The 13420-nt window shown below is 33.8% G+C and overlaps 1 protein-coding gene across 4 annotated transcripts in view; it reads right to left on the reverse strand.

The window, feature by feature from the left end:
• CHD1 (chromodomain helicase DNA binding protein 1) overlaps positions 1-13420 on the reverse strand; it is a 92155-nt gene that overhangs the window by 19604 nt on the left and 59131 nt on the right. For 2 of the 4 annotated variants that reach the window (XM_021085397.1, XM_021085398.1), the window contains 10 exons: positions 12044-12220; positions 8007-8167; positions 6455-6496; positions 5636-5766; positions 4695-4833; positions 4346-4496; positions 3075-3197; positions 1918-2046; positions 1202-1465; positions 708-848 (listed from right to left, as the gene is read on the reverse strand). In XM_021085397.1, coding sequence (XP_020941056.1) covers positions 708-848; positions 1202-1465; positions 1918-2046; positions 3075-3197; positions 4346-4496; positions 4695-4833; positions 5636-5766; positions 6455-6496; positions 8007-8167; positions 12044-12220 — 1458 coding nt within the window. The remainder of the gene's footprint in view (positions 1-707; positions 849-1201; positions 1466-1917; positions 2047-3074; positions 3198-4345; positions 4497-4694; positions 4834-5635; positions 5767-6454; positions 6497-8006; positions 8168-12043; positions 12221-13420) is intronic. The other 2 variants (XM_021085399.1, XM_021085400.1) reach the window with 2 other exon arrangements.

A 13420-nucleotide genomic window follows, 5' to 3' on the forward strand; every position in this document is an offset into this window, starting at 1 on the left:
ATATCAATTTGACAGTGGAAATTTATACCTACTGAATATTATACTACTACACCGGGGCTTATATTTTGTATTCTTTTTTTTCCTTATTTTAATTTTTATTTCCTATTTTATTTTCTGTAAAAGATTAGAAAAGAAGGGAGTGCTTCACTGTAAATAAGAAGCACTGTTACATGGATAAGAGGATTAGGAATCGAAAAGTTTAAAATTCTAAAGGTGGAAGAAAAAAGTTCACTTAAAAGTATTCCCTAAACACCTCTTCTTAAAGTCTAATTTATGAATAAGTTTTTACAGACTTATTTATTTATTTTGTCTTTTTGTGATGTACCCACAGCATATGGAAGGTCTCATATTAAGGATCATACTGGACCTGCAGCTGCCAGCCTATGCCACAGCCACAGCAACACGGGATCCAAGCCACTTCTGCAACCTACACAATAGCAATGCCTGATCCTTAACCCACTGAGCGAGGCCAGGGATCAAACCTGCATCCTCATGGATACTAGTCAGGTTTATTACCACAGAGCCATGACAGGAACTCCTCCAGTTTTATTTTAAATTAAAGATACCTTTCAAAATTTAAATCTATTGCTTTTGTCAATCTTAACTATATAGTACCATCAAATTCAAACACATTCCTAAATTTAAAGCTTTAAAAGAAGATAAATGTTATATGGATTGTTACCAATAACCAAAACTCTACTACTTACAATGCTGAATGTTTTCTGATCCAGCTCTTCAGATTCTTCAGATATGGGAACCGGTTCACCACTTGCAGTGATATGAACTGGAGCATCTGACAATGAAGATTTCTTAGACCTTTCCTTGCTCTCAGATTTAGATTCGTTCAACTGATGAAGCAGAGAAAATAAAACAAAAACCCAACAACAAAGGCAAAATGATTAACACTTCCAGAAGACAATTACTGTCTCATTTTACTCCATAAAGTTTATTTACACTTAGGATTCTTATCTATTTTTTCTTTCCCCCAATATTATTTGAGGGAACCAAAAATACAGCTACTTGGTAACATTGCTCATTAGGTAAGTAATCTAACAGAATTCAAACCTGTTTTTTTCCTCTACTAGAGACCCATATGTATTTTTAAAGAACTGTTATTGTGACTAATTGGGCAATTTATTTTCCTAAAATGTAAATATGCTAATTGTGTCACTTCCTAAATTTTATATTATTATTTGCATACCTTTTCTTCCTTTATGTCTTTTTCTTTTTGTATAGCTTCTTTTACTTTGTTTTCTCTTTTCTCTTTAAAATCTTTTTCCTTTATATCTTTCTTATCCTCTTTTTCTTTTATCTCCCTTTTAAGTTCTCTTTTATTTTCCTTTTCTTTTGCTTCCCTCTTTTCTTCTGGTTCCTTCTTTATACAAACATCTGGCTCAGGTTTCTCTTCACTGTCTCCTTCTGTTTTAATTTTTTTATTTGGATGTTTCACAGAAGTGATCTCATCCTGAAAAGTGCAAGTATGGCCAATGTATTACTAACCAATTCTTGACAAAGACTAGTTTCTTTTCTTTGATGACTATGGACTGCATGTATGCAGATTCTGAGAGAAATAACCCAGAATCCCATTAGTAATGATACACGCAATATTTACCTTCCTATAAATAAGGTAAGCCAGTCCCACTCAAAATTCATAATAAAATTAAAGGAGACAGAATGTCATTCAATGGCAAATGTTTGAAAAGGAAGGACCTTTGCTCTATTCCTCTAGTGATATATAATATTCTACTGGATGGGTAGAATTCTGTTCTGTAAATGAGACTATGAAATGAACTATAAAAAAGAACTTCAGTATCTAAAATTTCAAGCCTTAGTACATATTTTAAATGTAAAGCATACTAAAAACATGCCATATTCTCTTTCTATATAACAGGTTGCTTTTCAAAAACATAGTCTTACCTTATCATCATCTTCGTCAGACTTTTCTGAGGGCAAGGGAGAAGAATCACTTTTTATTTCCTCTTTTACTTTTATAGACTTCATTGCTTTATTCTTCTTAGCTCTTGCTTTTCGCCTCTTTGAACCTCCCTAAAAATAATTATTTTTATTCTAACCAACCCCATAGATTCCATTTAAAAACCCCCAAATTCCTAAACATTAAATTATAAAGCTAAAATAACACATATTCCTAGCCAATCCTTTATCTATTGGCAATAAGCTATACCAACCTTAGAAAGTTGTATCAACAAAAGTAATATAACTTAATGAATCAAATTCAAATTAATGTGAATAAATGCTAACTACAGTTAATGACTCCTTTAAAAATCGAATAGAAATAGAAAAAAGTTTTGTTCGCCTTCCTAAATTATTATTATGGTCATTAAATTTGATACTGCCAGAGATAGCATTAGAAATTATTTCTAAGAGTACACAGGTAGCTACTGACACTGTGTCATAAGTAAACTTTTAAAAGTTGCCTAAGTATCCAATTATCTCTCTTTTAGTGTCTTTTTTCCTACTTGGAGACCCTACCCTAATAAAAAAGCTCAGTGATCTTTAGCGCTATTCCTTAAGGTGCCCAATGTCTTCAAATAAAGCAGTAATGGAGGGGGAGTTCCTGCCATGGCTCAGTGGGTTAAGGATCAGGCACTGCTGTGAGCTGTGGTGTAGGTTGCACACATAGCTTGTATCCTACATGGCTGTGGCTGTGGCATAGGCCAGTGGCTGCAGCTCCAATTCAACCCCTAGCCTGGGAACTTCCATATGTTGCAGGTGCAGCCCTAGGAAGCAAAAAAACTTAACCTCACCCCCCCCCCCCCACAAAACAGTAATGAAGGCCTGACCTCTTAAAAAGTACTCCACTCCAAATAAGTTGTGCTCATTCTCTCTAAATACTAGAAAACAGATTCCATTTCTGAAAATGTGACTCACTAGAGTTTAATATGAACGCTCACATTGTTTAAGGCAAAATATTAACATATTCAAATAAAGCTACTAAGTTACAGAAAAATACACTTATAAGCCCATGTTATCCACAGGTGTCAAGGATGATTACTAAAATAAACTTCTTAATCAAAAGTAAACTGCTCTTAAGCACTGTATTTTATTTAACTTACTGCACCAGAAAGTCTCTGAGCTTCTTTTCTTGCAAGATCTTTACTAAGTAATTTGATGAGGTAGTCTGCACGTGTCTGTAACTGTTTTGCTTGTGGTTTTTTATCAGGATCATCTGGAAGAATCTGAAAAGCAATTTTTCATTCTGTCTTTAACAAATAACATGAAAAATAATAATTATCTAGGAAGTACTTATTTTAAAAATATGCATAATTCACTAACAATTACAAGTCTTGAAATTTGTGGGAATAAACAACTTAGAATGCAAAATACATTTTTTTATACCTCTGCTGGAGACAAAGATTTAACTTCCCTGGGAATGAATTCTAAATACATGAGAAAAATAACCCTCTCTATTCAAAATGAGACTACAAAGTATGAGGTTAGAAATTTCTTTCAAATATATAATGATGTATTAGCATCCAGTGTTATTAAACATTATAGTATTCTTAGATTTCCTTCTTTTCTCAATAGTATAATTAACTATAAAGTATACAAAAATTCTCAGAATACAAAGAATCATCTATACAGAAGATGATTCAAAGAATGCACTGTGAGGAAACTTTTACAGTGAAAATATGAACTACTTAAATTTTGCCTTACAATTGGTTGCAAATTACAAATATCTAAATGGGAACCTTCTTCCATGAAGAAGCAAAGTATAACTTAAATGATAAAAAGAGGGCCATGCTTTCGATGTTTTCCATTCTAAGCAAAGAAATGATTATAGGTAGTGTGATAGCATCACATCACCAAAAATTCTAAACATGATATATATGATTTTACAATCCCATTTTTTTTTTGGCTACAACCACAGCATAAGGAAGTTGCCGGGCCAGGGATCAAATCCAAGCCACAGTTGCATCAATACCAGATCCTTAACCCACTGCATTGGGTCAGGGATTGAACTTGTGCCACCAAAGAGACAAGGCTAGATCCTTAACTCGCTGTGCCACAGCGGGAACTCTTCCTTTTTCGCTCTTGAATAATACAGTTTATGACTAAATAAGAGGTTTACTTTTAACTTGATACTATGAAGAAAAATATACCTATGTCTTAATAACAAAAATCTAATTTCAGAGTAAAGGAAAAATCTTAGAGACCATTTAAATTCAATCCCTTCATGAAAACCAGATTCCAAAGAAGCCAAGGACACACAGATAGCTAGAGCCGCGGTTTCCTGACTCCCAGTTGAGTTTATTTGTAATATAATTTAAAAGCAAAAATTCAATTTAACATCAATGGTCAACAGAATCAAGAAATACTTAAGTACCTTGTGTGTCAGACTGAGGTCAGGATCCATTTTTATCATTTCCCAGCTTCCATAGCCATATTCGTAGATACCAATTAACAAATTGGAATCATCTTCTTTGCCCCAGTCTATATCAAAATGAGCTGCCTTTGTGTGGCATGGGATGGTGTACCTAGCATTAAAGTTGATAACCACTGTCAAATTTATGTTTGTTAAAAATTAATTTTGAAAAACATTTGAGTCATTAGATCTTCAAAGTACTATACTTTAAAAAACATTTGATTCAAAGTGGCCAATGGCATAAAAATAGTATAATTCATATCTGAATTATTGAATAACAAATATTTTGCAATGGAAAAAGTAAACTCACTGTTTTCTTTCTTCTGGATCTGAAGGAATGGATTTGTGCAATGGTATTAATTCTTCTTCATGGGAGATGACTAGCTTGGCATTCACCTGTACGCCTGATATTCGGAATGTTGGACCCTTAACTTTTCCAAGTCTGCCACCTTAATTTAATTGAAAAGGTGTATTAAAAAGTATAAAAATGTAATTCTACAAAATACAAAGCAATATATGCTATTACTTACATTAGTAAGCATTACTTGTGTACTTGTAAGTATTACTTATTTATTGTTACGGGGAGGCCTGCTGGTAAACCTTCAATTTCACTCTCGGATTTTTCAATACATAATAGTGATTAACAGAATTCACAAAAAGCATTTCACATACTTATCAAATGCACTAGATACATCAATCTTTTAATACTGTGGGGCTTTCTATAAGAGTTCTAGTATGATTTTTCTCAGTACATCAAATTACTGAATCCTATCTCAATATTTTTCTTCTTAGCCATGCCCACGGCATACTGAAGTTCCCAGGCCAGGGATCGAACCTACACCACAGCAGTGATAACACTGGATCCTTAACCTGCTGAGCCATCCTGGAACTCCTAAATATTTTTATTTAGATAAATGACTTGCAATAAGTATAATGAAGTAACAATGCCCCGAGCAATAACACAAATGAATACTTACAATATTTCATCTATACTAAAAATACAGTATAACTAACAATACTTCCTGATGTTACCTCTCAGACAGAAATATACCAGGTAGACTGATTATACTGCCTTCAATAATTCAATTCTGTTCTCCATCTCCTATTACCCAGAAATGGCACTGATTTGTTCTATAAAGCATCTTTTAATACTGATGAAAAGATAACTTAAGATATAATACCTATCTCAGTAAAAGCATATTTTGAAACTTACATTTACTTCTCTCTAAATCACTTTCATTTTAATATTACCTGTTCGTTCTGTTCCTGAAGAATTGTCCTTTAAAGCTTTAATGCAACCATTATGTACCAATTCTCCTAGTCGTCTGAGATCTGTCTCTGACTTATCAACTAATTCAGCATCTCGAGCAATTGCATCTAATCTGTAATAAAATAATACAATCTTTAGGCAAATATGCAGAATAAAGTGGAGCCATTTTATTGTAAGAGCAAAGTTCTATAATTTTTTATTACTATACACTGAGTAGATAATGTGAACAAGATTAATATTAAAATATTTTGTCATCATCTAAAATAATTATGTACTTATTTTATTGTAGCTTCATATAAAACATCTCAAAAATTTTGGGGAGAAAAATAGAATTACACCACTCTAGCAGAATTTTGCCATAACAAAGGACAAAAAACATTCAAATCACCAACAATTATTTAGGATAACTGATAACTTAAATAATACCAGTCTTAAAGGCAGAGGCTTATTTACCAACTCAACTTCTCTAAGGATGAATCTAGTATTTTATGCTATTTTATAAGTTTGTGAAGAAAAGCTAAGAAAAAAACATTAGAAATGTACCTTACAATATAAAAATGCAAGTATTTTACAGACCATGCAGTTTATAAAAAACTTCATTTGTAAAGTTTTAGAGACTAAAGTACCAAAATGCTTTAAAAAATTCTATTTAAAATTTGCTTTCTACATAATAGTTTGCTTTCTTTATAAATACCTGTTACAGCAAATTTAATGTAGCCAAACTGAATATTAGTGTAAATAAAGCTGACAGCATGTAACACACATTCTGTAATTCTACTGAGAATGACAAATGTATTTACCTTTCCAGAGGGCCACCAAATTTCTTATAACTCTTGATAAACCTAACAGAAAATAATTGTTTGATTTAAATGTGGGCTTCACTAGTCGTTAAAAAATACACAGAATAAGCTTATACTTGTTAGTGTAAAAATTAATTCAAGGCACTATTACTAACAGAATGAATAAACTATGCTAGAATCAATAATATTAAAACATTAAGATACACCAAGTAAGACACATTTTAACACCAGGATGATGTTTAGAAACCAATATAAATAAAACAATAGAAGCTAAATTTTATTTTACAAATTACTTTATTATTTTCACAAAACAAAAAAGGTTCAAGGCTACCAGAGGAAGTGTCTCCAGAATTATTATTCATATTACACCTCCTTACACTTCAGTGTTGATAAAAGTTTACTGAATATAGTTTTGATTCAGATGATGGTATTATACCAACAATGGAAAAATACTTATTACTTAAGAACAAAGCTACCCAAGTGGTTGATGGATGAGAGAAAATATCCAGGAAAAGTAGAAGATGAAATGCCTCTTCAACTAAAGGCAGAAAGTCCAGCAAATCAAGTGGTCATAAAAGTAACCTAAATGAAATCTAACAATATATTTAGTTTTCTGGTAGGAAAAATAAGAACTTTAATCAGTCAGGTCTATGATTTATAAGAGTTACAATGGCTTGAAAGAAAAAAACTCAAAATACAGTAACAACCTTTCACAAATTTCTAAGCAAAAATAATACATAAACAAAGTAAGCTGTTATCTCATTCCCCTTAAATAAATTATCTGCATATATAAACACTTTTCCTTTTTTTTTTTCTTTTTCTTTTTAGGGCCATACCTGCGGCATATGGAAGTTCCCAGGCTAGGGGTTAAAATGGAGCTACAGCTACTGGCCTACACCACAGCCACAGGAATGCAAGATCTGAGTCTGTCTGTGACCTACACCACAGCTCATGGCAACACCGGATCCTTAACCAACTGAATAAGGCCAGGGATTGAACCTGCATCCTCATGGATACTAGTCGAATTCATTTCTAAGCCACGACAGTAACTCCTAAATATTTTGAAAGGAAACTAAAATTTATCCTGCATGGCCAATCTTACTTACTATTTGGACATACAAGAAATACTTCTAACGCTTATTTTCAAAAAGTCAATCACCTCAGTGTAAAAAAACTAGAAAAATATGGCTCACATAAAAACAGTGTAATGTTGGGAGTCATGAATGCAGTGAGAATTTTTAATAATTTGATATATTGAAATATACATTCATTATTCAAAAAGGCCACTATTCTGAATCAGGTTAATAAAACCAAAATAATTTAGCAGTCTAAATAGAGTAACAATAAATAAATAGCACGTAAAGATTAGATGCTAAACATGTTTTTCCTCATAGTTATAATGAACAACCAAAAGCAGAACCACCCAGTCCCTACACAATTATATATTTCACTTCTCTAAAACTTCTATCTTAATCTTTAAAAATTACAAAATTTCTGTATTTTAATTTCACCCTCTACTAAAAGCAAGTAAAATGGTCTTATGTCATCTTACCGCCGAATTTCTGCATCACTAAATCCTTTAATATTTTCCCGAGGGATAGTTCGTGGTCTTCCACGTTTCTTTGGCCTTTTCCTTTCTGAGATCGAATCGCTATCAGATCCAGAGTATCTCCTATTTCTGCTGCGCCTCCCTTCACTTCCATTGAAGCTAATCTGGAATTTGAAAACAAAATTCTTCCTAAGCTAAGATAAAATAGGCTTCTATTTTAAGAGCAAAAAAAAAATTTATAAAAGATTGACAAAATTAACATGTATAAAAAACATTATAAATAAAAACCAAACTAAAGAGAAAATACAGCATGTTAAGGACAAAGAGTTATTAATAGCCTTAAGACTTAAATCACTATCATAAATCATCAGGAAAATACCCATTGTCCTTTTGTAAAGATATGTAAAAGGTAATTAACAAGTAATTACTCAAATAACAAACAGCAAATTATAAAACCTCATTGGTATAAGTTTCTTAAAATGTAAATTAAAGTAACAATGCAATGCAATTCTTTTTCTAATTCATCAACTTGACCAATAACCAAGCAATAATAGCCAATATTGGTAATGGTATAGAAAAATGTTCAAATTTCTCTAGTGGCTATTTAAAAAGGAAAAGGGCAATCTGGCAGTATTATATCAAAAACCTTAAAAATTATCATTCTGCTGACCCAGAAACATAATTCCTAAGCATTTTTCCTGGCATCAGAAATGTAAACAGGGAGTTCCTGTTGTGGCTCAGTGGTTAACAAATCCGACTAGGAACATGAGATTGCGGGGTTCAATCCCTGGCCTTGCTCAGTGGGTTAAGGATCCAGCGTTGCCGTGGGCTGTGGCGTAGGTCACAGACGTGGCTCGGATCTGGCACTGCTGTGGCTCTGGTGTAGGTGGCGGCTACAGCTCTGATTGGACCCCTAGCCTGGAAACCTCCATATGCCACACCTAGAAAAGGCAAAAAGACAAAAAAAAAAAAAAAAAAGACAAAAAAAATGAAATGTAAACTAACACTGACCAATAAAGTCATTTTTATCAAAAAAGTAAAAACACATAAGTTGCAAACAACCTAAATGTTCACCCAACATATTGTCCTTGAGGATGCAGGTTTGAACCCTGGCCTCATTTAGTGGGTTAAGGATTCAGCATTGCCAGGAGCTGTGTTGTAGGTTACAGATGTGGCTCAGTACTGGTGTTGCTGTGACGCAGACCAGCAGCTGTAGCTCCAATTCGACCTCTAGCCTGGGAACTTCTATATGCTGCAGGTACGGCAGTAAAAAGAAAAAAAACTTGGCAAGAAAATTCTGGCAGTGAGTAAATTACTATTTTTATTATCTTGTCTTTTTAGGGCTGCACCTGCGGCATATGGAAGTTCCCAGGCCAGGGGTCAACTTGGAGTTGCAGCTGCCAGCTTACACCACAGCCATGGCAATGCCTGATCCTTAACCCACTGAGAGAGGCCAAGGATCAAACCTACATCCTCATGGAAATTAGGTTCATTAGCACTGAGCCATAACAGGAACTCCTGGCAATGAATAAATTAGATAATATATTTTAAAAAATACTAGACAAATAACCTATACAATAGAAAGCTGAGATGCCATTAACAATTTTGTAGAATAATTAACATTATATAATGTCAAAAAGGAAGCAATTTCTAAATTAGTATGATTCCAATTAAACCTGGCAAATGATAAGTATTTAAAAAAATTGGGAATATGTACATAAATCCCTATACACCACAATAATATTACTACTATGACATATCTGAGTAAACAGATGTGTCATTTTTTTTCCTCTTCTTCTAAAAGCTACTAATTAGGTTGGTAAGATTTTTTAAAAGAAAAAAGTACCAAGTGAATACATATAAAAACACATTTGTAATATTAATTCTTTAACAGACATTTCAAAACATTTTTCTGCAAGTCTTTGAAGTTCTTCCAAAGTTCTAAAAGTCTAATATGCTGAGAGCTGATGGAAAATCAATGACGCATTTTTCTGTTGTTTTTAGAGCCTAACCCGAGGCTTATGGAAGTTCCCAGGCTAGGGGTCAAATTGGAGCTGCAGCTGCCTGCCTACACACCATAGCAATGCAGGATCCTGAGCTGTGTCTGCAACCTACATGGCAGCTTGCTGCAACACTAACAAGACAACCTCAACACCAACAAGAACACTGTGTCAGGCTCTTAACCCTCTGAGTCACAACAGGAACATCCTCAATGACAACATTCTTACTCATTCTAACTTTCCTTTAGCCTCTCACTAGATCTAATATAATGAATGCTTCTCAGGCATTACAAAAAGAAACCCTTATGGGTTTGCAGAAATAAACACAAATAAGAAACTAAGTATACTGTCAATCTCAGGCCAAACACAAATTACCTGGCTCCATTTCTGCCTGGGGTGAAGAAAGTTGGTAGGTTGCTCCCACCCTAACAAACCTAACATACAAAACTATAACTTTCATTAAACACATAAAAATCACAAGGCTATCTATTAGTTTAAAATATAAGAAAATACAGCAGATTACAAGAAGAGAAGGGACTCAAACACTGGCTTGCTTGTGAAGAACATGAACAGTAGATAAAAGCAGTTAAGGGGAAAGTCAGCTAATATTTGCTAGAGACTAAGAGTTGACTCCCATGAGAGCAGAGGATCCCTGGGAACCAAAGACACAGGGAGAACCTGCACCCACTCTCAGATGCTTTACCACAACCTCCATCAGCCTCCACCAGGAGCTTATGAGAAAGACTGGAAGCATGGCTGGAGATTAGAGAAAGGCCTGGAAAAAGAGAGCAGTCATCTTTGAGGGGACAGGCAGGAAACCTCATCAGATTCTCCTCACCTACTGAACTGACAACACAGAAGACCTAGTATGGTTGTAGCAAAAGAAAAAAAAACTAGACTAGGGTGGGGCATTTTTAAGGAAATATTAAAAAAACACAATAATCAAGACAAATAATCTTGCAAAGCAATAGTATTCTAAAAAATGGAAGTTAATGCCAAGAGTTCTAACATTAAGTTTTTCGTTTTGCCACAGGACTCAATGTAGCTTGGCATGGCACAGTTGCTATTATTTAAAAATATAACATTTTGTTCATCTGGACCATAAAATAAACACCAACAAATTTCTAAAAATTCTAATCACACAAGGTATGCTCTATGACCATTAAAGGATTAAATAAGAAATCAATAACAAAGATACTTGAAAAATCTCCCAAATATTTGAAAATCAAACACACTTCTGAAAAAACCCTAGGGGTCACAAAGGAAGTCACAAAAGAAGTTAGACTATATTTTGAAAAAAATGAAAATGAAAACATGACAGATATCAAAATCTAGGGTATTTGGAAAAGGGAGGGCTTAGTGGGAAACTTGCAGCATTAAATGCTAATATTAGAAAAGGAAGGTCTTGATTTAATAATCTAAGTTTACACCTTTAGACCCAAAAGAAAAAAAGCAAGCAAAACTAAAAGGGAAAAATAATAAAAAGCTGTAATCACTGAAATTTAAAACAGAAAATCAATGAAACCAAAACGTGGTTCTTTGAAAAGATGGATAAAATTAACCACTAGCTAGAACGATCAAGAAACTACCAACATTAGGAATGCAAAGAGGGAAATCACTCATTATCTTATAGTCACCAAAAGGCTAAAGGGTATCATGAATAATTTTATGCCAATAAGCTCAACAACTTGGATAAAATGAACAAATTCTTTGAAACAACTAACCAAAATCATTCAAGAAATAGGTAATCTGAATAGTTATATATCTATAAAAGAAATTAGGTTATAGTTAAAAAAAAACCTTAACAAAACTCCAAGCCTAAGTTTTGCTGACAAACACTGCCAACCATTAATGAGGAAACAATATATATTCTATACAAACTCTTCCCAAAAACAGAGAGAACACCTTCCAAATGATTTTATCAAATCAGATGAAGTCATTATAATTAAAAAAAGAAAAAACTTAAGGACCAGTATTTCTCATAAAAATTCAGGTGTAAGTACTCTTATAATACAGAGATATCTTCTAAATTCAAGTCACCTGTTTTGCACAATTTCTCATTCTTGGGAGCATATAAATTTCTTCAAGTTCCTTTTGTCTTTCTTCTTCTTCTAATCGTCTTCTTTGATCTTCAGGAATGATTTCTTCCCAATTCTTTGAATTTCTTTCAGGTTCCAACTCAATGTCATCCTCATCCATATTTGAAAAGTTGGCAACCTGATAAATTCCAGAATTTTTTTAAGCAGGGAGGAAGAGGCATATCAGAATAAGACAATAAAACTTAAATATCCTCAGGATAATGAATATGACTATGGGTTAATCCAAGTATGACTGCTAAACTAAGTTTATTTCCTCACTAGGTCAAAGCAGATCAAATGAAATGACTTGTAAGAATTCTCTTCCAGCAATGATTCTCCTTTGCCCTGCTGATCAACAAAACTACTATTATAACAGAAACAGAGGAAGTTAACAGAATAACAATGAAGTAATTTACAGTAGTAATACGCTAAGTTACCTTCTGTAGTAATCACCACACCAGTCCATCAACTACAATTGCTATAAAACAATCCAACAGTCCTATTTTTATGATCACTAAAATAGCACCTAAGAAGCTAATTACAAGATAAAGGAACACTGAGACCATGGATAAATTTATTTAGGTTTCCTAAACCCTAGTTTCTTCATCTCTAAAAAAGAGGGGAGTTCCCGTCGTGGCGCAGTAGTTAACGAATCTGACTAGGAACCATGAGGTTGTGGGTTCGATCCCTGGCCTTGCTCAGTGGGTTAACGAACCGGCGTTGCCGTGAGCTGTGGTGTAGGTCGTAGACGCGGCTTGGATCCTGCGTTGCTGTGGCTGTGGCATAGGCTGGCAGCTACAGCTCCGATTTGACCCCTAGCCTGGGAACCTCCATATGCCGTGGGAGCGGCCCAAGAAATGGCAAAAAGACAAAAAAATAAAATAAAATAAAAAAAAAGAGGGATAGAAACAGCACACTAACTTTTGTGAGGATTAAGCAAGATAATACATTTAAGGAATTGTACAGTAAATGGTATACAGAAAGCACTCACTAAAGCTAACTGCCATTATTAGTATATTAAAGCTTACAGACAGATGGAAAGACAAGAAAACTATGCTTATGCTCTGTAAGGATGGGTCTGAAAATATAGAGCTTTTTCTTCTCATGTATACTATCTAAATGTGATGATAGCCTTACAGCCAGCTGTGTATGAGTAGCAACTCACTAGTATAAAAATAATCTGTATTTATTCAAGTTGACTTATCACTGACTTTTCCCAAACTGCCAATTAGTCAATTAAAAGCAAATAGTTCCAGATTTTAGTGAGAAGCTTTCAGCTTTTCTCCACTGATTATTATATTTGCTATGGGCTTGTCATAAACAGCTTTGATTATGTTAA

The sequence above is a fragment of the Sus scrofa genome, chromosome 2, assembly GCF_000003025.6.
Source record: "Sus scrofa isolate TJ Tabasco breed Duroc chromosome 2, Sscrofa11.1, whole genome shotgun sequence".
Taxonomy (NCBI): domain Eukaryota; kingdom Metazoa; phylum Chordata; class Mammalia; order Artiodactyla; family Suidae; genus Sus; species Sus scrofa.